The sequence below is a fragment of the Mastomys coucha genome, unplaced genomic scaffold, assembly GCF_008632895.1.
Source record: "Mastomys coucha isolate ucsf_1 unplaced genomic scaffold, UCSF_Mcou_1 pScaffold21, whole genome shotgun sequence".
Lineage (NCBI taxonomy): Eukaryota > Metazoa > Chordata > Mammalia > Rodentia > Muridae > Mastomys > Mastomys coucha.
In genome coordinates, this window is record NW_022196904.1 from 121,986,942 (window position 1) to 122,011,296 (window position 24,355).

At 41.8% G+C, this 24,355-nt stretch overlaps 1 protein-coding gene across 1 annotated transcript in view; it reads left to right on the forward strand.

The window, feature by feature from the left end:
- Positions 1-24,355, forward strand: part of Abraxas2 (abraxas 2, BRISC complex subunit) — a 27,399-nt gene continuing 3,044 nt past the window's right edge. Inside the window, exons 1-8 of the mRNA XM_031388609.1 lie at positions 1-126; positions 5,884-5,974; positions 10,813-10,849; positions 13,217-13,283; positions 15,964-16,154; positions 17,889-18,008; positions 20,171-20,255; positions 23,113-23,227. Of these exons, the coding sequence (XP_031244469.1) occupies positions 28-126; positions 5,884-5,974; positions 10,813-10,849; positions 13,217-13,283; positions 15,964-16,154; positions 17,889-18,008; positions 20,171-20,255; positions 23,113-23,227 (805 nt within the window). The 5' untranslated portion in view covers positions 1-27. The remainder of the gene's footprint in view (positions 127-5,883; positions 5,975-10,812; positions 10,850-13,216; positions 13,284-15,963; positions 16,155-17,888; positions 18,009-20,170; positions 20,256-23,112; positions 23,228-24,355) is intronic.

Consider the following 24,355-nt stretch of genomic DNA (forward strand, 5'->3'; position numbering starts at 1 on the left):
CGGAAGGCTGTGCACCCTCCGCGGGGCATGATGGGGGAGGTGGAGATTTCCATCATGGCGGCTTCCATTTCGGGCTACACCTTCAGCGCTGTGTGTTTCCACAGCGCCAACAGCAACGCTGACCACGTAGGTGCCGGGCCCCCTGCCGTGGCCGCTGGGGCCTTCGGCTTCCTCCTTAGGCCGGCGCCTGCGGCCAAGCGACGACCGCTGGAGGCTTGGCCTTGAGTCCCCGGGACAAACCGATGAGCTGGTGACCCAGGCGGCTCCCGCCCCCTTCCAGCTCCAGCACTCCGCGGGCCCTTCTCTTGGCGCTCTCGGCCTCGGGCGGGTCCTGGCACAGCTGTTCTCAGTCCAAAGGACCTAAAGCGCTCGGCCCCGCCAGTGTCAAGAGTCGCCTAGCCAAAACTGGGTGCCTACCCCTCGCTGAGAGTCGGGCTTCCAGACTTGAGGAGTGCCTTGGGTCGAGATGGAGTTCAAAGGTCTGGGTTGTAAGCTAGGAGAGGATCCAAGTCCTGAACCCCGGCCTCGCGGGTCGTCGTGTCTGTCACCGTTCATACTTATCAGATGTGGCTGTGTTTTTTCACCCCAGTGGAAAATGGAGAATGTGAATAGGCACGTTAGGTGCAGAGTCTTGTTTGCACTTCCTCAAAGTTGCCTGTTTAGTCCCTCAGCGAGTATTCTAATCCCCGGAACTAGTCTTAATAGGGAAGTGACAGGCCCACATATGAGCGATCAGAAAAGTACAGGCCATGGAGTCCATAGGAGCAAAGTCTCTCTTCAGTGTCTTTATTTTACGAATTGCCTCTCAATGCCAATGACCTCTGACTGGAAATTCTTTGTGATATAGGTGCTTTTACAAGACATAATTAATTTGCCCACCAATTAGCGATTTGTGTGTGTGTTGTTATAGGTGAACGATTTAAATTCATTAAATAGGAGATTGGACTTTTTGTGGTTGTCATTACAAACAACAGTAGCTGGAGGGGAAATTGGATTTGGTTTGATGTCAGCAATCTTGGATTCCATTAATAAATACTGATTCTGAAAGGTGATTTCACTAGTAAATTGAGTGGAATGAATTTAACTGTTGTCTTTGTCTCTGCAGTGTTGATGGTGGAGATTACTGATAGGAGTATATTCACCATAGTTTTGTTTTTTTCCCCAAAAATAGCTCTGACCTACTGGCCTTTGGTATTGTACCTAGCTCTTGATAATGTAAGTAGTTGTAATGTTCCTAGTGTCCATGGACTGCAGTTATGAGTTCAGGGTGCTTATTTATTCTGTTTTATAAAGTACCTAAGAATATCATAGTTATGCATAGGGAAAGATTATTATAAAGATAAGAAATTTGAACAGTATTTCTAGAAACTGCCATAGTTCTATGTCTTCATTTGTTATTCATTCTTTGTTGTTTTTCGATAGTGTCAAGGCAGGCCCTGAACTCCTGATCCTTCTACCTCCAACCTCCGAAGTATGGAGATTTCAGGGGTATGCCATTAAACCCAGCTCTAGATTTCTAGCCATTTAATAGCAGTCTCCTTAATATTTATCTCCTACTTGGCATGAGGGAAGAAATTTTATACAAGACCAATAGTTTGCATTGTGTATATGATTATACACTTTTGTATTAACCTTACCACAGTTATGGATGTAGAATACTTAAAAGTAATGTCAGTTTTAAAGTTGAAGAACCAAGAATTTACTTTTGTAAGATGTGTTTGTTTGGGCTAAGAAAATTAATCTAAAGTCAAACTTATTCTGTGGCGCTAAAGTTAGCAAACATTTTTTAAAACATTTTTGAGATTATAATTACATCATTTCTCCCTTTTTCTCCCTCTAGACCCCTCCTCCCATACCCTTTCTTGCTTTCTTTCAAATTTATGGTCTCTTTTTTTGTTAATCACCACTACATGCTTATGTGTGTATACGTGTATGTTTCTGACTGTAACCTGCTTGATCTGTATGATGCTGCTCATATGTATGATTTCAGGACTGCCCATTTGTTCTGGATTACCGATTGGTTGGCTCTTCCCTGGGGAAGACTCTTTCTCCCTCTCTTAGCATTCCTGTAGTTCTTTTTGTAGGGGTGAGGCCTTGTGGGCTTTGGCCTGACCACTTAGGCCTGTGTATCGGTGTCGTCCTTGTTCAGCTCATGTTTAGGCAGTCATATGTGTGAGACTTTGTGGGCACAGCTTCTGACACTCTCACAGCAAACATCATGATCCTCTGTCTATTACAGTCTTTCTGCTCTCTCTTCTGCAATGTTCCCTGAGCCTTTGGTATGGGAGAGTTTTATAAATGTATTCATTGGAACTATGCTCCACAACTCTGCATTTGGTTCTGGTTTTCTGTAATATTTCCATTTGTTGCAAATAGATGTTTCCTTGATGAGGAGTGAAGACTACACTTATTCGTGAGTAGAAGGGCAAATGTTTATATTGTAGTTAGGGATTATGCTGGTTTAGTAAACTTATTGTAGGTTCTCCAAGGTCCATGACTTCACTAGCACAAAGGAATTGGTTAGGTATCTGGTATGAGCCATGGTTTTCTTCTTATTTCGCAGATCTTTTTTTTTTTTTTCCCCGAGACAGGGTTTCTCTGTATAGAACTGACTGTCCAGGAACTCACTTTGTAGACCAGGCTGGCCTCAAACTCAGAGATCCGCCTGCCTCTGCCTGCTAAATGCTGGGATTAAAGGCGTGCACCACCAGTGCTGGGCTATTGAAAAGATCTTAAGTCCAACTAGAGACTGGTGGTTACTCCCAAGGGATGTGTGCCACTACTGCAGCCTTGGAGCTACTGTGCCATGCAGGTCACTGATATGGTTTATAAGTGTTATAGCTAGGTAGAACTGTCGGTTGCCTCCCTCCTTTGGAAGCTCGAATGGTGCCTTCTGGTACCATAAAAGCTAGTCCTCAGGGATGGTGGGTGAATTTAGATCAGTTCCAGCTCTGGGCTCAGTGTTATGAAGTGCATGGTGTGTCTTCAGCACTAGAAACTTCTGTCTCTTGGCAGCAACCAAGGACAATAGCAATTAGACTTTTGGGGAGTCTCTTGGACAGCCCTGGATAACAACTCAAACGAAAGTTTTTGTTATTGTGTTTTTTGCTCTTGAAGGAAAGAGACATTTTCTGAAAAGGACCAGATAATAAAAGATAGAGCTTTCTCTCTTTTTAAAAAGTTTTGGAGCCATATGTCTCTTTAACACCGCTTCAATTCTGCTGTTGTAAGGAGAGAATGAGGGTAGACCATGAACAAATGAGGTGACTGTGTTCTAATAAGAAATTATTTATAGCACTGAAATTTGAATGCCCAATGATTTTTAACAGTTCATGAAACATCTGTTTTAATTTTTGCAACCATTTGAACATGTAGAAACCATTCTTACCTAACAAAGTTGGGCCTGTGGTTTGCCTCTTCCTGTTACAATGTAATACAGTGGTCTCAACCTTCCTAATGCTGTGACTCTTTAATACAGTTTCTCAGGTTGTGATCCCCCCCAACCATACAGTTATTTTTGTTGCTACTTCATAACTATTTTGCTACTGTTATGAGTTGTAAATAACTGATATGCAGGGTATCAGATATGTGACTCCTATGAAAGTGTCATTCAACCTCCTAAAGGGGTTGTGACTCTGGTTAGGAACCACTGATGTAATAGTTATTCAGGTAATCCAGATCAGGGATAAACAAACATTCCCAGGGAACTGTAGAGTGTTTTAATGTCATATGAGGTTCTGTTTTTTTGTTGTTGTTTTGTTTTTGTTTGTTTGTTTGTTTAACACAGGCTCTCTATGTGGTCCTGGCTATCCTGGAACTCCCTATATAGACCAGGCAACCAATAACCACTCACCATACCTCTCAGGGGCCATAGCACTTTGTACCTGCTGAAAAGTTCCCAGAATTCCCAGCATCACACAGTTGCAGAACCATGTCTGCAGCTGGCAAAACCATGCCTCTGCTAGAGCACGAGGCAAATCATAGTCAGCTGCTGCAGACAGTCCAAAGCATCCCTAATCCCCACACCTGGGATTAAAACAGAAACACATTCTTATAATATTTCTGTGTTTTTAAAAGAAACCAAGATTCCAGAATTCTCAAAAAATGTCACACCACTATTATCCTGGACCACCAGAACCACTTAGTCAGTATTTCTGGTAGTCATAATAGTCATCTGTTTTGACTCTGAGGAAATTGTTGTCTTTTGCCCTGCAGTGCTGGGAATTGAACCACTGACCCGCATGCATCCCCAACCCAAGATTTGTTTTTACAAAGGAAATCTGTACATCAGTCAGATTTAAAGACTTCTAAACTGCGTAACTGGGAAGTTTGGAGTACTTCATCTCTTGTGGGATTGCTGGTGGTGCTGTGTGTGGAACCCAGGGCAACCCATCTCCCAGCAAACTCTCTGCACAGCAAACACTCCCTCAAGTCAAATAGGAAAGTGAGACCACAAAGTATCTTTCTTGCCTTTTCCACTCACAGATGTAGACTAGCAACTGGAAATGTTTTTAAACTGGAAGTGTTTGTGGCCAGTTTGATGAATGGACAGAGAATGGAGGATTATGTAGAGCAAGGCCTTGCTGCAGCAGAATTTATGCAATTTAGAATCTAATGCACAGTAAGTGTTGGGTGTGCCATAAGTGCAGCAGTCCTACCAGTAAGCAAGCACAAATGCCTACCTTGAGCTTACGTTATAAAAAGCCAGAGTAGGCACTGATGATCCTGTAAGTCTATGACATGGCAGATGATGAGAAGACAAATGGGGGCAGAGTATAGGGGACAAAGTACTTGGCAGATGTTATTTCCTATATGTTGGTTTGGCAAAGCCTTTCAGTTAAAGTACTATTTGAGCAAAGAGAAGGAGTAAGTCTTGGGTCACTCAGGACAGAGATTACAAGGCAGTGGGTCAGTTTGTCCTCTCTGCAGAGGGTTATTTTGGCTTATAGAGTATATCCTCACCAGCCATGCTTGTACTGAGCATGACTGCAAGCTCTCAGACTGGTAATTTACAAAGGAATTCTATGTTGACTGTGTTAATAGATGTTCTCCACAAGTGTAAATAAGCTTTGCATTTATTAGATGGGAGCAAGTATGTTGGCTGAAATCCTGATTTTCATTCCAGCTTATCCTGCCATTGTCTGTATCGTTCGCTATTAGTGGTGGTTTTAAAGCAATAAAGGAAGTTATATGAAGTTATAACTTCATATAAGCAACATGAAGTTATATATAACTATATAAGCAAGCATGGTATATTTCTGCTTCTTGCGATTGTGTAAGCATGCTATGGGACTGTCTAGGATTTAAGTAATGAACTCACCTAAAAACAGGAAGGCTTTGTGATTTACAATGATAATGTCATTTTGGAATATTTTCTTTTTTTTTTTTTAAGATTTACTTATTTTATGTATGTGAGTATACTGTAGCTGTACAGATGGTTGTGAGCCTTCATGTGGTTGTTGGAAATTGACTTTTAGGACCTCTGCTCCGCTCACTCTGGCCCAAAGATTTATTTATTATTATACATAAGTATACTGTAGCTGACTTCAGACACACCAGAAGAAGTCATCAGATCTTATTGCAGATGGTTGTGAGCCATCATGTGGTTGCTGGAATTTGAACTCAGGACCTTTGGAAGAGCAGTCAGTGCTCTTAACTGCTGAGCCATCTTGCCAGCCCTGGAATATTTTCTTACATATGATCCTATTAATAGATTAGACCAGCTTGCTGTGGTCCAGTCACTGGTTTATAAAACAGCACTTTACATGCCAAGCTTATTTGGATCATTGTTAAAATTGATATAAAATAGTACATCCTAATTTCCTTTTAGTTTTAATAAAAATCATCTTTATTTTAACCAACTATTTTCTTCTATTATTTTAGGAAGGATTTTTGCTGGGAGAGGTAAGACAAGAGGAGACTTTTAGCATCAGTGACTCACAAATCAGCAACACAGAGTTTCTGCAAGTAATCGGTAAGCTTGTTGTCTTAGAAATTTTTTATATAACTTTAATTTTATGTGTATAAGTATTTTACTTGCATGTATGTCTGTGTGTCATATGTGTGCCTGGTGCCCTGGGAAGTCTGATGACCTAGAAGCTAGAAAAGAGTTTCAGAGACCTTGGAATTGGAGTTACACACAGTTGTGAGCCACTGTGTGGGTCTTGGGAATCAAACCCAGGTCCTCTAGAAAGCAGCCTTAACTGATGAACCATCTCTCCAGCTCCAGAAATACCCTTTTCAAAATGTGTACTTGTTTGTTTTCTTCTTTGGCTCCTAACTGAGAGTATAGTTCAGTTAGATAGGGTTTCTTTGTGTGGCCATGACTGGCTATCCTAGACTTACTTTGTAGATCAGGCTGTCCTCAAAAAAGATCGCTTGCCTCCCATCTCCTGAGTACTGGGATTAAAGGCATGTGCTACCATGCCAGACCTAAAGTAAATCTTTTAAATTTTGGTTTTACTTATTTATTTTTAGTTTTTATGTGTGTGGGTATCTTGCCTAATGTATATCTGGGAATCGTGTATGTCAGAAGAGGCTGTTGTATCTCCTAGAACTAGAGTTATAGATGGTTATGAGCCATCATGTGGGTGCTGGGAATTGAACCCAGTTCCCCTGGACAAGCAGCCAGTGCTCTTAACTGCTGAGCAATCTCTCCTGCCCCTAAAGTAAATATTTTCTTAATAAAAACAAGTTATATAAGATGTTATGTCACTTAGAATGGACAGCTGTAAGTGTGGGTCTTTTTTTGTTTTTAAAGATTTATTTATAACCCTTTCAATCAAATGGGGAAAACAGTTTGTATATTATCAATGTTTTTAGTTATAATAAAGAAGCCATCCTGACCACTGCTGAATCCCACCTGAAGTGAAACTATCCTATAATGGCCGTGTCTGTGTAGTTATTGTCATAGCTGCATATGTCATGACGTGTTCTGTATCTGGCCAGGATAACCTAGAGGCAACACTTTTCTAATGGTAAAATAAATCTAATGAATATAAACTCTCACAATAAACCTATTTTTTCCATCATTGACCTTTTCAAGTATTTAAATAAATAACTGCTGTAAAAAAAAAAAAGATTTATTTATTTTATGTATATGAGTACAATGTAGCTGTACTGAATGTTGTGGTTGCTGGAAATGAAGGTTGCTCACTCCAGCCTAAAGATTTATTTATTATTATTATTTTTTTTAAAGATTTATTTATTTATTATATGTAAGTACACTGTAGCTGTCTTCAGACGCACCAGAAGAGTGCGTCAGATCTCATTATGGGTGGTTGTGAGCCACCATGTGGTTGCTGGGATTTGAACTCATGACCTTCCGAAGAGCAATCGGTGCTCTTCCCCGCTGAGCCACCTCACCAGCCCCTGATTTATTTATTATTATATCTAAGTACACTGTAGCTGTCTTCAGCGGCACCAGAAGAGGGTGTGAGATCCCATGTGGTTGCTGGGATTTGAACTCAGGACCTTCAGAAGAGCAGTCAGTGCTCTCAACTGCTGACCCATCTCTCCAGCCCCAGTGTGGGTCTTTTCTAAAGCTGTTTCTTACTTGGTATCTGGCTTGATTTTTACCGAATTGGTATGTGACTACCTGATATGTCTTCAAAACCACAGTGAAGCAGAGACCTACGAATCAATCTGTCATCATTGCTTATTTCACCTTGTGCTATAATAAATGAAGGTGTCATCTTAGTCTTTCCAAGAAGGATCGGCAAAGACAGCAGCATATGCTCCTAAGATAGTTGTTAGACCTCCACAGGAGTCCAAGGGCTACACTCAACAGTTACTCTGGGGAGGATTGCCGAGAAAGAGGAAGTAGGGTATAAATGTATCCTCTCCCTTTTAACCATTTTCCTTTTGATAAATAGCATAGTCTTTTCAGGAATGCCTTAAACATATCATCAAGTGGTAGGCTTCATAAGCAGAATAGAGCAAGGGATGCTTTATATAGCAAATGTGTTAAAGAACACACACTTTCTCTCATATGTGTGGGTATGTATGTGTGAATATAGATGCCTGGATCAGCTCCCTGTTTCAGGTAGTTGTGAGCTGTCTGATCTGGGTACTGGGATCTGAGTACCTACTCTTGGATTCTTAAACCTGGGTTCTCTGGCAGAGCAGACAGTGCTCTTAACTGCTGAGCCATCTCTCCAATCCTGAAATACAGAATTTAAAGTGAAGCTGAGTGGGGCCTGAGTTGTCACACTGGGACCAAACATCAATTTAAAGTCTATTCTAATGGCCTTCTAGTACAGAGAATGGGGGAGGAGGATGCAAGGGTAGAGATTGAGGTGAAGTAAGAAATGAGGGAGAATAGCTGATCTGTCTGCAAGAATAAAGACTATACTAGCATTCACACAGCCCTTCCCTGCCATGCAAAGACATGTTTTGTGTGCAGGGCTTTTCATCGGGAAGTTTGGGGTTTCATTTTGCTTAACTCTTTAAAATCCTAAAAAAAAATGGGTTGGCAGTATGGCTTACTGAGTATGAGGGCTTGCAATAAGACAACAACCTGAGTTTGATTCTTGAAGTTCACATGGTAGAAGGAGAGAAACAGTTCCTGAAGGTTGTTTTTTGACCTCCATACCTATGCCATGGCACTTATAGGTGCACACAGAGACACAAATACATATTACAGCCCTAATAGTAGAATTTTACTTCTTAAATTGTCTGTGTATGTAGTTACTTATTATTTGCACCTAGGATTTTAAAATTCATCTAGTAAATAAAGGTTAAATTGATGGATGCAAGGCCAGTGAACTAATTCAGTAGACAAAGGTACTTCCTACCATGTCCTGAGACTGACTCCTGGACCCACATAGTGGAAGGAAAGACTAAATTGCCTTCTGACCTCCACACAGATGCCATGGTAGTTGCAAGCACACAAATAGATGTTTTTTAAAAATCTAAATTGTAGCTAAGTGATTGTAAAAATTGCACTTACAGTATATATTCAAGTATGGATGTCAAATCCAGGCCCTCCACATATACTGGACAGACATTCACCCTATGACCTACTTGCCTAGGTTATGTCTGTAGTGTACCTCTAATCTGGTTTTTAAATAAAGAAGGAAACTGCTGGGTTGGAGAGGTGCTCAGTGGTTAAGAGCACTGACTGCTCTTCCAGAGGTCCTGAGTTCAATTCCCAGCAACCACATGGTGGCACACAACCATCTGTAAAGAAATCTGGTGCCCTCTTCTGGGGTGACTAAAGACAGTTACAGTGTACTTACATATAATAAATAAATAAATCTTTAAAAAAAAAAAATAAGGAAACTGCCGGACAGTTTAGCTTGAAGACTGCTACTTGTTCAGACTTCAAAACTTGCTCTAAGGCTTTCAGTAAACAAAATAGTGTCACCTTTAAGTAAAAGATAGATTTTCTTTTTTCCGAATCCTAAGTAATATTTTTGCTACCCATGCTCCACATCTCAGTGACTACCAGTGCCTGAAGTAACTCAGGGTTGTGCCTGCATTATTTTAAGCATCAAAAGAAGGGACTTTGTAGATGACATTTTCTTATTGTGTCATGAGTTGTTGCCTTAGTGAGGCAAATAAACTCTTCTTCAGTGTCAGCGCTGCATCCGTACATGTGACTATGCAATGTTAACTGATGAGAATAGCTCTGTCCTCCGTACATGTGGCTATGCAGTGTTAACTGGTGAGAATAGCTCTGTCCTCGAAGGCTCCAGTTTTATATTAATTGAGGTAAAATTATTGCCTAAAATCTCAAGGCTATCTCTTTTTAAACAGCACGTGATGAGTCACTCTCTGAGAGAATATGGTAAATAGAATTAAATAGTCAATTAGTCTCATTCTCTTCTAAAAAAATTAGTTCATGGCCCCCTGATGAGCTTGAAGAAATTGTTCACTCCACTTAATCCCAGCATCTTTTCAGAAACTGTTAGGATTGGTCTTATAAATGACTGTTTCCCTTAATACCAACTAGCTTAGAAAGAGTTAATGAACATCCAGTGTTCAAACACCTGGCCCAAGTTTTCAGGCATCATAATAGCCATCAGATGGTTATTAATGGTAGGAAAGTTGAGACCCTTCTCTTCCAAAGCTGTCTCCACAGCTTTTATCCAGTTTGATTAAATGCTTCCAGTCAGTGGCTCCTTTTTCCTGTGATGCTTTGTTTAAATAGGTAAGATTGAGTAAGCTGTACAATAGCTGTCAGATGTGCACTCACCACACAGGGACACAGGAAGCAGACCTCTCACTCTCCATTCTGCTTTGTTCTGAAACTCTGTCTCTGGATGTAATGGGAAGCAGTAGCACTGCCTTCCTAGCATACACATGGTACCTGCTTACAAGAACAAAATGGTCTTGGTTATCCTAAATTTTGGTTTAAAAAAGTCCTGAGGTAGAGGTTGAAGAGATGGCTCAGTGATTAAGAGCACCGACCCCTCTTCCAGAGGTCCTGAGTTCTATTTCCAGCAACCACGTGGTAACTTAGCACCATGTAATGGAGTCTGACTCCTTCTTCTGGTGTGTATGAAAACAGAGCACTCATATACATAAGATAAATGCAAACATTTTTTATTTTTTTGTTTTGTTTGTTTGTTTGTTTGTTTTTTGTTTTTCGAGACAGGGTTTCTCTGTAGCCCTGGCTGTCCTGGAACTCACTCTGTAGACCAGGCTGACCTCAAACTCAGAAATCCGCCTGCCTCTGCCTCCTAAGTGCTGGGATTAAAGGCGTGTGCCACCACCGCCCGGCCAAACATTTTTTAAAATCCTGAGCTATTTTATAGTTGCCTGTGCCTTACATGATTAACTGAGTTGATGTCCTTTGTCTGATTACAGAAATCCATAACCATCAGCCCTGTTCAAAACTCTTTAGGTAAGACTCTTTTGGTTTTGTAATTTTGGGTCCTCATTGAAAAAGTTGTTTGAAACCAGTAAATTTAGGCCTGTAACTGATTATGTTATAAGTTTAATTAAGGGTACTCATCTATTTACATTTTTTTTCTGTTTGTTATTTTTGGGGTTTTGTGTATGTATGTGTTTTTGTTGTTCGGTTGCTTGAGAAAAGATCATGCTAGACTTGAACTCATGATCTTCCTTCTCAAGTGTGCTACCATGCTTAGCTCCCAAATCTTATTTATTGGATGCTGTGTTTGAGGAGCTATGCTCCAGTGGAAAGAGAGAAGGGAGGATATGTAAATCATGATGTCAGTGGTTTAGAATGAGCCTTCCCCTCAAGCTCCTGGTTGAGAATTCTTTACTTAGAGAAGGAAGTTAATCAAAGATCATATATAGATAAAATTGTTTATAGAAATCACATAAATATACATTTAATTTTGAGAAAAATTAAAAATGTTCAGCGATCAGCTTTCATATAAAAGGAGCTAGGAGCCAGGTAGTGGTGGTGCACATCTTTAATTCCACCACTTGGGAGGAAGAGGCAGGTGGGTTTTTGTGAGTTCAAAGCCTACACATCAAGACCTTATCTCAAAGTAAAAAAAGGAATACAAATGTTTCTTTCTGTGTTTGAGTTAATATGCACCAATTCTGTAACATGGCTACTGAAGGACAGCACCTAACAGCAGAGAAACAATCTGAAGGAGAAAGCAGCAGGAGAGGGGCAGGAGTGAAGAGTAGATAATCCCAAACTCCCGCCAGGCCTCTCTGTCACATGGCTGGCTGATAGAGTCTTCACTACTAAGCAAGCCCTTTACTACTGAGCTACATCTTCAGTCCTCTGTCTTCTTTCTTAACCCATACCCTTCCACCTGAGGTCTGAGCTGTGTGTTTCAGAAAATTCTCCTGCCTCTGCTTCTTCCCCTTCCCCCTCCCAGAACCCAGGCCAGTGTTTCCCTAAGAGTACCCACATAAACATCAGTCACTGATATGTTCCACCATGCCCATCTTTTCTTTAGTGTTCTTGATAGCAATGTCCTACCTTTATCCCCTCTAGTCACTTTGTCTGGTTCTTCCTGCTGTTTGTCCCCTTTTGTCTTCACTCTGACCCCTCTGCAAGCACCTAGCACTCCTGGGGATTTCTGTCACCCTCATCCCACACATACACCCTCATTCCTTAGATATTTCAAAGGATCACCATCAAGAAGGGTGGCTTCCTGTGAGGCCAGAAAGTAGCCAAGGACCTCAAGTTTTTCCATTTCTACATAGCTGAAAAAGGAGCAGGGAAGCCAGGTGAGCAGCTGTGGGTTCACCTAGAAAGATCATCAGGTTTTGGACCACACATTACCTTTGCCTGGCTATGGATGTGTCTGCTCTGGGCCTGACAGAGCTTCGCTGGACATGCTCTGTCTCACCATCCTGAGTAATACCACAGGACATTGCAAGTGCAGAACTTTGAGAACAAAATTGAAGGAAATCTTAGAAATCAACTGTGTACTTCAAGCTTCTTACTTTGCAAAGCTGGAAAGGAGAATAGGTAGGATAGGTAGTCTGTCTTGGGTCCTGCAGTGAGAGGTGCAATTGGGACGGAGCTGAGATCTCCTGACCTCCGGGTCATTTTTTTCCCTGTATCTTGAATGCTTTCCTGCCTGTGGGGTGTATGGTGGGAGGAGAATGGCATTTCTAAGATTATAACCCGGGACAAGGAAGGACCCTCCTGTGAGTACATCTGACTGCTTGCATTGGTTTGTTTTGGAGGTGAGCACATTGTTAGAAGCTAGTCAGACTTGGCTTTCAGTCCAGTCTGCTTGTCCCCTTAGCTGTGCAGTTTGGACCATGCTTAGCATATGCAAGACCCTCCATCATCCAGTTGGCTAGCTTTGTTGTCTAAAACCAGCAGAAAGCCTTGTTGAATTGGGATGAACTTGTAAACCTCAGCACTGTGGCTGGACCATGTAATAGAAAAAGCATCCAGCTGAGGGTCTGTTAAACATTCCACAGATGTTCATTTCCCCTCATTTCTCAGAAAATGAGTTGCTGTTATCTTTTTTTCATAAGTAATTGATACTTAGAAACAAAGTAGTGGAGCCATTTGAAACCACACATTTTGTAATTACTTGATTACTTTCCACACAAGGAAGGAATGTCTTTTGAATGAAGCAATCTCTCAGTAGTATTTGATACAAAATGTAGCTTCCCATCAAGAAAGCATTTAGGCTGATTCTCTGTTTACCAACCTTGGAGTAGAAGCAGTTGCATCTATTAGGGTTAGATGCTCTGTAGGCCCTGTGGTTATGTCTATTCAGTACGATAGCATTTTAATTTTTTTTTCTTCTTTAAAAAACAGTTTTTATGATTATGCAAGCAAAGTGAATGAAGAGAGTTTGGACAGAATTCTTAAAGATCGGAGGAAGGTATGTTTTATGTATTACTTGCTCCAATTTGGAAGTCACATCCTAGCATGGAAAAGCTAGAACCGTGATATCAAACCCAGTGCTCTGCCACTGAGCTACACCTGTGAGTAGGTTTTAAAGGTAAATTATGGACTTGAAGTAATGTTTACACTATATCATTGGGAGGCTGAGTCTTTATAATGTGATCTCATTTACTTAAACTTTGGGGAAAAAAGTGAACTTTAATACAGAAAACTAACAATAGTCCATGTGAAGGTTTGTATATGCTCTGCCCAGGGAGTGGCACTATTAGAAGGTATGGCCTTGTTGGAGTAGGTGTGGCACTGTGTGTGTGGGCTTTAAGACCCTCACCCTAGCTGCCTGGAAGTCAGTCTCCTCCTAGCAGCCTTCAGATGGAGATGGAGAACTCTCAGCTCCGCCTGCACCACGCCTGCCTGGACGCTGCCATGCTCCTATCTGTCTTGATGACAGTGGACTGAGCCTCTGAACCTGTAACCAGCCCCGAGTAAATGTTGTCCTTGGTCAATATTGTTCACAGCAGTAAAACCCTAACTGAGACAGTCAAAATGATTCTGGATGGTTCATTCTCTTTAGTTTATAATTTGAAAAATAATTTTGTAGATTTTTAATTTTAAAAATATTTTAAACTTATTTAACAATTTCATACCTATGTAGTGTATTTCTTGATCCTATCCACCTCCACCTCCCTCTGCTCCTTTTAGACCTCTCCCTAACATTTGTCTCTTTCATCTTCATGCCCTCTTTTTGTTTTTTAACTCACTGAGTCCAGTTCATGCTGCCTACCAGTGAGTAACCTACCAGTGTCCACACACCCAATGCAAAATGTCCTACCCTCCTCCAGCAGCATTCAGTTGCTGTAGCTCCTTAGCTTCAGGTGAAACCTGAAGACGTGTACTAATTTTATAGTCAAAACAATAATCCTGGAAAATGTTAATTATTCTGGGCATGGTAGCATGTGCCTACAATCCCAGGACCTAAGAAATGGAGAGAGTACAGGATCGGGAGTTACAGGTTCTCATTGGCTACACTGTGAATTGAAGGCCAGCCTAGGCTTCTTGACATCCTATCTCAAAACAGCAACATCCACCACCTTATGCCCCCAAATTTGAGGGAACTGGAGAAATGGCTCAGTAGCTAAGAGTGCCTGCTCCTCTTCCATAGGACCCAGGCTCAGTTTCTTGCACCTATGCTGGGCAACTCACAACTGCCTGTAACTTCAGCTCCAGGGTGTCTGATGTTCTCTTTGGCCTCCAGTGGCATCTGTACACACTATGCACATACAGATCAATTTTTAAGAAATAAATTCCTTTTAAATATTTTTTAAAATAAATGAAGGTGTGAAGATATGGCTCAATGGCTAAGAGCACATCTACTTTTGCAGATGACCTGAGTTTTATTCCTGGAACCCACCTGACAAGTGCTTAGTTAGGGTTTCTATTGCTGTAAAAACAACATCGTGACCAACCCAATTATAGAAAGTGCTTCCAGTTCCAGAGGGTCAGAATCTGCGATGGCTGGACAGCATGGTAGGCAGGCATGGAAGCTGAAACAGCTGGGACCCATATCTCAAAACAAACAGAAAACAGAATGGGAGTGGCATGTGGCTTTTGAAACCTCAAGACCTCCAGTGACATACTTCCTTCAGCAAGGCCATATTCCCACTAAGCCTCCCCAAACAGCAACTGGAGACTAAGTATTCAAATGTGTGAGACTTATGGGGGATGTCTCATCCAGCCACCACACATAGGAGCCAGGGTTTGGGGTGCACGGCCTACATAGCAAGGCACTTTACCTACTGTGCCATCTCACTAGCCCTCCACATAAGTACTCTTTTAAAAGGAGGGAAGAAAGAAAGGGGAAAAGGGGGAGAGAACAGACAAGTTACAAGATGTAAAAAGAAGTCTAGACTAGCCAGGACACACATGATAGGAGAACACAAGTTGAAATGAGGTGCCATCATTTGCCCATCACTCTGGCACAGAATTGGAAGCACTGATAGCATGGTGGGAATGAGGAGGCAGTGGTTAGTGAACGGAGATTAATGCAGTAGATGCGTGCATTCATACTCACTGGGCAGTCATTTTGAGCCATGTCACAGAGGTGGAGGTCAGAGGGTAACCTGTGTGAGTCCGTTTTTCCTTTCTACCGTGTAGATTTCAGACATCACACTCATGTCAACAGTCTTGGTGGCAAGCCCCTTTACCTCTTGAGCCGTCTTGCCAGCCCTGCATACTTGATTTTGAATTAATTTTTGATCATTTCACATTTCGAAACTTTTTACTGCTAACAGTTTTTATGTGGCCCTATATGGAGTCATAACACAGTGTAAGAAGCTATGCTATATGTCACTGTAAATTCATTTACTAGAATTTTATACTAATAAGATTGTTCAGCATCTGTTTTCCACACCCTGCAACTGGCTTCTTTTACCACGCACAGTTACTTTGCAATTTCTTAGTTCCTCTTTATTACTGTATATGATTCCAGATATACCACAGTTTACCCAGGTTAGCCATTTACTTGTTAACAGAAAGATGGTTTTTAGTTCTGGGCTAGCCAAGGTAAGGTGGTCATGAACATTTGTTGACAGGTACTCATTTGGATGCATTCTGAATTAAGTGAGCTCTTAATACATTTCTGTCTTCTGGTTTTGTTGCAGAAAGTTATTGGATGGTACAGATTCCGGCGAAATACCCAGCAGCAGATGTCCTACAGAGAACAGGTCATCCACAAGCAACTCACCCGCATCCTCGGTGTGCCAGACCTTGTCTTCCTTCTCTTCAGCTTCATCTCTACCGCCAACAACTCTACTCATGCTTTAGAATATGTTCTCTTTAGACCAAATCGCAGGTAAAGACAGCTTCCCACCAGCTGTACATAAAAAGAGAGACACCAGGCTTGAGGGAATGGCTCAATGGGTAAAGCAAGCATGAGGACCAAAGATTGGCTCCCTAGCACCTGGGCATGACAGCCTGCATCTGTAACCCCAGCACTCAACAGGCAGAGACAAGTGGATTCAACAGGAGCTTGCTTGCCAATTAAATGAGCTAAAGTGGTTTGGGGATCAATAAGTGTCACCTAGATGTGTTTGTTATTCTTTCTTTTTTTCCTTTTCTTTTTTGGTTTCTGGAGACAGCGTTTCTCTGTGTAGCCCTGGCTGTCCTGGAACTCACTCTGTAGACCAGGCTGGCCTCGAACTCAGAAATCCGCCTGCCTCTGCTTCCCAAGTGCTGGGGTTAAAGGCCTGTGCCACCACTGCCCGGCTATGTTTGCTATTCTTATAGGTATACATTTAATTTGCCTCCTAGTGACTCATTATGCAAAAATAGTTCTGCTTCATTTTGAGTCTCATCGTAACTTTAGGACACGCAATGCAAAGACAGAAATTGTAAAACTAATCCATTATTAGTGATGAGGGGTTGCATTGTGGCCTTGTGAAAATATTATGTGACCAGCCACGTTTTCTATTTGGAAGTTGCAGAAGGCTTTCCTTCTGAGGGTAGGATCAGTAGACAACATCAATGAAGTAGTTACAGTTTGGTAACCGTATCTCGGATTTCATGAACTATCCTCTAGGTATTTCCCAGGATTTGTCAATCACTGACATGCAGATAATGTATGAGCCAGAACCACTGCCCTCTAGGAATGTGCACAGAGTCCTGCTTTAAGGGAAAGGAAGTTGTTGACTATGCATCCGAGATGGCCTCAGCCCTTTGTATTGGCTTCCAGTGTCAGAGATACAGAAGCCTGCTGCCGACCTTACCCTTTTGCTTTTTGTTTTTGAAGCAGAGTCTTGCTCTGTAGTCCAGTGCCGTGGAATTTGCTATGTAGATCAGGCCAGCCTTGAACTTGTAGTGATCCTCCTGAGTGGCTTTGGCTGTTTGCTCTATTGAGATGGTGTCTCCCTTGGCATCTCTCACAGACCGGGCACTAACCATGTAGCTCAGAACTAGCTTGTATAGCTAAGAATGACCTTGAACTTCTGATCCTTCTGCCTCTACTTCCTAAGGAATGCCAAGATTATAGGTGTGTGCCACCATGTTTGGTTCATGTGGTACTGGGTATTTAGCCCAGGGCTTTGGACACTCTAGGCAAGTACTCTACCAGCTGAGCTATATCTACAGCCTCCAATCCCAAATCTTTAAATTTTTTAAAAATTTTGTATGTATATGGGTGTTTTGCCCTCATGTATTTCTTTATATTACATGTGTGCCTGATGATAGTGCTGCCAGAAGAGGTTGTTAGATCTTCTGAAACTGAAGTTACAGATGATAGTGAGCCATCATGTGGGTGTTGGGAATCAAACCCTGTCATTCCCAGTTTTTAAAGGAATACTTTTAAACCTGGGAATGATGATACATAGCTGTAAACCCAACAGTGAGCCCACAAGTTCAACACTTAGCCAGGCAACATAGAAGTAGAGCCAAGTATGGTGGCATATGTCTATAATCGCAGCACATGGGAGGCTGAAGCAGGCAGAGTGTACATTTAAAGCCAGTGTAAGCTATATAGTGAGACCCTGCCTCAGACAAACAAATGAGAAATGTACTTATTACCTGCTGTTTTTCTCAATTCTTCTCATAGGTATAATCAAAGGATATCACTTGCTATTCCCAATCTAGGCAATACTAGCCAGCAAGAGTACAAAGTGTCTTCAGTGCCAAACACATCTCAGAGTTACGCCAAAGTTATTAAAGAGCATGGGTAAGTTCAAAGGTAAACTGGGTTCTTTGGGGAATGGTATTGCCTTTGTTGATATTTTTCAGAGTGTAAGGAGAAATGTAAAGTCACATTTGCTTTAACTGAAATTGAAGAAAACAAAGTTCTCTAGGCCACCACCACTATCACCATCATATATCAGAATTTGTTCTTAATAAACTGTAGAAATGATCCCTAAAGCTGAGTGTGGTGACTCACACCTGCAATCCTAGCACCTGAGAGGCTGAAGCTGGAGGTGGTCATAAATTCAAGGCCAGCTTACCGAGTAAGACCCTTCCTCAAAACAAAACAGCAACAACAACAACAACAACAACAACAAATCCTCAGCAAAACAAACCTGCTCAGTAGGGCATGGTAGTGCATGCTTGTAATTCTAGCACCCAGGAAGAAGCAGCAGTGGATTTCTGACTTCCATGCTAGCCTCCGCTACATAATGAAGCCTTGTCTCAAAAACATAAAAATACATCTAAAACACTGAGGCTGGAGAGATACTTCAGTAGAGATTAAGTACTTGTTGTGCAAGCATGAGACCTGAGTGTGGATCCTCATCCTGTAAAAAAGCTGAGTGGGAGACTGGAGAATGGGAGCTCAATGATTAAGAGCACTGTTGCTCTTGCAGAGGGCATGGGTTATATACCTGCCTAGTGGCTCACAACCAGTGTAACTCCAGTCCTAGGAGACCAAGTGCCCACTTCTGGATTCTGCAGGTACCAGGTATACATGTGGTTCACAGACATGTGTGCAAATAGAACAAATTAATTAGTTAAAAATAAAAAGCTGGGGCCGGGCGGTGGTGGTGCACACCTTTGATCCCAGCACTTGTCAGGTAGAGATAGGTGGATTTCTGAGTTCGAGGCCAGTCTGGTCTACAGAGTGTGTTTCAGGACAGCCAGGGCTATACAGAGAAACCCTGTCTTGAAAAAAACCAAAAAAATAAAAAAATAAAATAAAAAGCTGGGCTGGGCATAGCACATTTATGACTCCTGCACTAGGAGCACACAAATAGGCAGATGCTTAGGATATGCCAGTCAGCCAGCAAAACAGCCAAAATGGAGAAGCCCAGGTTCTAAGAGAGACTCTGTCTCAAACAATAAGGTAGAGAGAGATAAGAGGACACCTGACAGTGACCTCTGGCCCCTACACAAGTATACACATTGAGGCTCACTTTTATATACACATGAACAAACATACATGTGTACATTCATATACACATGTATACATGCACTACACACACTTAGGCAAACATGGACATACAAATAAAAGAATCCCTAAAAGTACTAATTTTTTTTATACTTACTAAAAAAGATAATTTTATTGTCTCTTTCCTCAGGTTTTATGTATTATGTTTTTTTACATTTTATTGTATGTATGTAACTGTTTACCTGTGTGTATATATGTCCACTCACTGTGTGTGTAGTCCCTGAGGAGAGCAGAAGAGAGCATTGAATCCTTTGGAACTAGATTTATGGATGCTCTGATTTGGCAGTGTTGGTTTTGGGACCTGAGCCCAGGTACTCTGCAAGAGCAGCAAGTGCTTTTAGCCTCTGAGCCATCTCTCAAGAGCAGCAAGTGCTTTTAACCTCTGAGCCATCTCTCAAGCTGCTTTCCTTAGGTTTTAAAAAGTACAACAGTCAGATGTGGTTGCACACACCTTTAATCTCAGTATTTGAGAGGCAGAGGTGGGTCAATTGTCATGATTTCCACACCAACAGGGACTTCATAATGAGTTTTAGGCCAGCCAGGGTACATAGAAAGTCCCTGTCTAAAAATAAAAATAGAGATGGCTCAGTGGTTAAGAGCACTGACTGCTCTTCTGAAGGTTCTGAGTTCAAGTCCCAGCAACCACATGGTGGCTCACAACCATCCGTAATGAGATCTGATGCCCTCTTCTGGGATGTTTGAAGACAGCTACAGTGTACTTACATATAATGAATAAATCTTTAAGAAAACAAACAAAGGATAAACATAGTCACTGAAAAATAGTTGTTTTTAATTAGTGTTCTTTTATTTCCTTTCTGTAACTCTATTGGGATAAGCATTTTGTTACTTAGACATCACCTTTGAGTCACAGCACATAATTAATATTGTGGTAGAAGTGATGTTCATGGCGATTTTAATAACTCTGGCATCTTTTTTATGTCTTCTAGTACTGACTTTTTTGACAAGGATGGAGTCATGAAGGACATCAGGGCAATTTATCAGGTTTATAATGCACTTCAGGAGAAAGTACAGGTAACTGGTATTTATAACTTGTTCATATTTCTCAAATCGTACTTTTGTAATAAATAAATAAATCAATAAATAAATGTATCTTCTAGCTGACAAATGAATGGGCAGTGGTTCCAAAGTCAGGATGCACTTTGCTAGGATAACTTACCCTGCCTCCTCGTGCTGAGGGAGAGGCACTGCAGTACTTATTAATGCTGCTGCTCAGACCATGCAGGCCGGGCAGTGGTGGCACACGCCTTTAATCCCAGCACTTGGGAGGCAGAGGCAGGTGGATTTCTGAGTTCGAGGCCAGCCTGGTCTACAGAGTGAGTTCCAGGACAGCCAGGGCTATACAGAGAAACCCTGTCTCGAAAAACAAAAAACAAAACAAAAAAAAAAAAGAGAACATGCAGGACCCCTTTGCAGTCATGCTTTTTTCTGGGAGTGTACCTTCAAAGGTGAGTTTGAAGAAGGGTGTTGAGAACAGTCTTAATGTCAGTTATATTCTAAGGGGAGACAGTGTCAAAAGCTGACACCCAGTCTAGCCCTGCTTCCATCTAATCAGTTCATTTTGTTCCCAGCCACCAGTGTCTATGGAACCACCTCCAACTGCCAGCTACAGGCTGACCATCCTTCCTACTGCACTTATATTTGAGAATGAGAAGAAAAAGTGGCAAAGTTGGAACTCTCGTAGTCCTGGGAAAGACCCTAGCAGATAGAGAGAGGAGTGAAGGTAGCATCTAAATTAGGAAAGCCACTGGGCATGGTGGCATACGCCTTTTATCCCAGCATTTGGGAGGCAGAGGTAGATGGATCTCTGTGAGTCCAAAGCCAGACTGGACTACTAAGTGAGTTCCAGGACATGCAGGGCTACACAGAAACCATGTCTCGAAAAACCAAAGACTACAGTAAGATAAAATGGGGAAAGCCTCAGTAAAAGGGCAAAGTAGTACAGCGCAGTTTCCAGGGCCTGTGTTCACCACACCCTTGGAAGTGGACGGAACTGTTCACACCCATTTGTGCCAAACTTCTTTCCTGGAAGTTTCTGATATTTCTGCTATGGGAGGAATGTGGGGTTGAAAACAGCTTTTTGTCCTGAATTCATGACCATGCCCATTCAGACCATTTATACTAGCCAAACAACTTGTAAATGGTGTCACATATTACCTTGCTAATTAAAAAAAGCCAGCTCTCATAGTGGTTATTGGTAGCCAAATTACATACATTCAGATCTCAACTTTGAAACTTACTTTCTTTTCTAGATTTCCCTTATCATAATTATTTTCAGCTAGATAAATCTATGTTATCTATTTCTTAATTTTTTTATTTTATGTATTTTGCCTGTATCTATGGGTGTTTTGCCTGTGTAGGGATGTACACCATATGCATGCAGTGACCGTGGAGGCCAGACAATGGCATCAGATAACTTGGAGCTTGAGTTTGATCCCGGGAACCCACTTAAAGGTGGAAGAAAGGAAGTGATTCCACCAAGATTCTCTCTGACCTCCACATGTGGTCATGGCACACCACTAATCATGCTAATTCTGGACTTGTTAATTTTTAAAATTTATTAAATATGTGTGTATGTGTGTGTGCTTATGTGTGGGTGCATGCATATGAGTGCAGGTACCCACGCAGGCCAGATACTTTCACTGAGCTAAAGTTACAGGTGGTTATGAGTCATCCAATAAGAGTGGTAGGAACTAAGCTGAGGTTCTCTGCAAGAGCAGTCCTGCTCTTAACCACGGGGCCAGCTCTCCAGCCCCTAATGACAGCTTTTTTAAAAATGATGACTAAAACTGATTCTTCATTGTATTGGATTAATATATATAGTTTCTAGTATACACCCTTAAAAAACAATCAAGCTGGAAAACTGGCTCAGTGATTAGAGAATGCTTGCTGTTCAAGCATGAGTACTAGAGTTCAGATCCCAGTGTCCATGCATCAAGCTGGGCATGGTCCTGTGCATGTAATCTTCACACCGAGTGGGCAGAGAGTAGCTTCCAGTCTAGCTTCCAGCTTCCAATCCAGCCAAGAACCTCATGAACTCCATGTTAGGAAGAGAAGCTTTCTCAAAGGAATAAAGCAGAGAGTAGTAGAGGGGGACACCTGATGCTTTCTTCTCATCTTTTTGTGTGCACCCCAACACACAGACGATTTTTTAAAAACATTTTTTAGGGGGGAGGGTTTCAAGACAGGGTTTCTCTGTGTAACCCTGGCTGTCCTGGAACTCACTCTGTAGACCAGGCTAGCCTCGAACTCAGAAATCCGCCTGCCTCTGCCTCCCAAGTGCTGGGACTAAAGGCGTGCACCACCACTGCCTGGCTTTTTTAAAATTTTAAATGGTGAGTGGTTCTTGAGGATAGACACTCAAGGTTGACTTCTGGCAACATTATGTTCCACATAAACATTGAATATGAACATACAGAAGAAAAGCAATCCTGATCAGGCATGGTAGTATACACGTGTAATTCTGGTACTCAGGAGGCTTTGGGGGACAGATCTCCAGTTGGAGGCCAGCCTGGGCTACATAGGGCAGTCTTGTCTCATAAAAGGAAGTGTGGGACACAGCTTGGCTTTCCTGATCACTCAAGATTGCTCTACCTTATCTGTCTGTACTTAACTTTGATGACTTCAGTGTTTGGTAACCTTAGAGGTCAAAGAAGAAGGTGTGGATCCCATGGAACTCGAGTTACAGGTAGTTGTGAGCCTGCGGGGGAATTGTACCTGGGTCCTCTGGAAAAGCCGCTAATGCTCTTCATTTAACTGCTGAGCCACCTCTCCAGTCCCAGCTTTCCATTGTAATGAGGCTGAATTTGTAGATTACATCCTGCCTGGGTTTGAAGCTAATCTTTTTTCTTGTGTTTTTTTTTCCCCTCAGGCAGTGTGTGCAGATGTAGAAAAGAGTGAGCGAGTTGTTGAATCTTGTCAGGCAGAAGTGAACAGATTGAGAAGACAAATCACTCAGAAGAAAAATGAAAAGGAACAAGAACGAAGTAAGAACCTGGAGACCAATCTCCCATTCAGTTTGAGAGACTGGCTCTGTTTACTGGGTGGGGGACTGTGCCTGAACACAGGGTTCCCAGGCGAGGCATGTGCTCCACCACTAACCTACACTCCAGCCCTTCTTGCATTATTCTATTTTACTGCATCTTTATTTTATATTTATCCTGTACATTGCCTCACTGTGTATCCTTGGAACTTAACTTTGTAGCCCAGGCTGGTCTCTAACTTGAGATCTGACCCCCAAAGCCTCCCAAGTACTAGGATTACAGGTGTATGCTACTGTACTTGATAAGGATTGCTCTTTCTGTGAGATCCACATGACTCTACCTGCTGGGTGTTGGAACTAAAGTCATGTGCTTACCATGCCCAGCTTTACTTTTTGTTTATTTTTGTTTTGTACTTTCATTCATTCATCTGTTAATTTATCTGTATATATGTGTGTGTGTATGTATATGTGTGTATGCATTTATTTGTTTATTTATTTATTTATTATGAGCACCAGTGGGAGGTTATTTTGCTGGAGTTGGTTCTCTCCTTCCACTGTGTAAGCCTCAGGGGTTGAACTCAGGTTGTCAAGTTTAGAGACTGGGTCCTCAATCTGCTGCACCATTTCACTGGTCCTACTTTTTATGTTTGAGACAATGTTCATAAGTTGCCAGGCAGGCTTTGAACTTGCTGTATCGTCCAGGCAGGCCTCAAACTTGTGATCCTCCTGCCTCAGTCTCGAAAGTAACTAGAATTTCTGTTTGTTTTTAGAGACAAGGGTTTTCTGTGTAGGCCTGTCTGTCCTGGAACTCTGCTCTGTAGATCCACCTGCCTCTACTGGAATTAAAGGCATGTGCCACCCTGTCTAGCTCAAAGTAGCTAGAATTGCAGGTCATGTTACCCAGCTAAACTATTCATTACTTTATTATCAAATTATCCATTAAATGACTTGAGACCATTATTGAAAACTCTCTTAATCCCCACAATTGTAAGGAAGGGTCTTGTATATCCTAGGCTGGCCTTGAACTTTCTCTGTAGCTGAAGATGACCTAGAATTTCTGATTCTCCTGATTATTCTTCCCATGTGCTGGGAATTAGTACAAATACCACAATACTTTTGCGTAGTTCTGGGG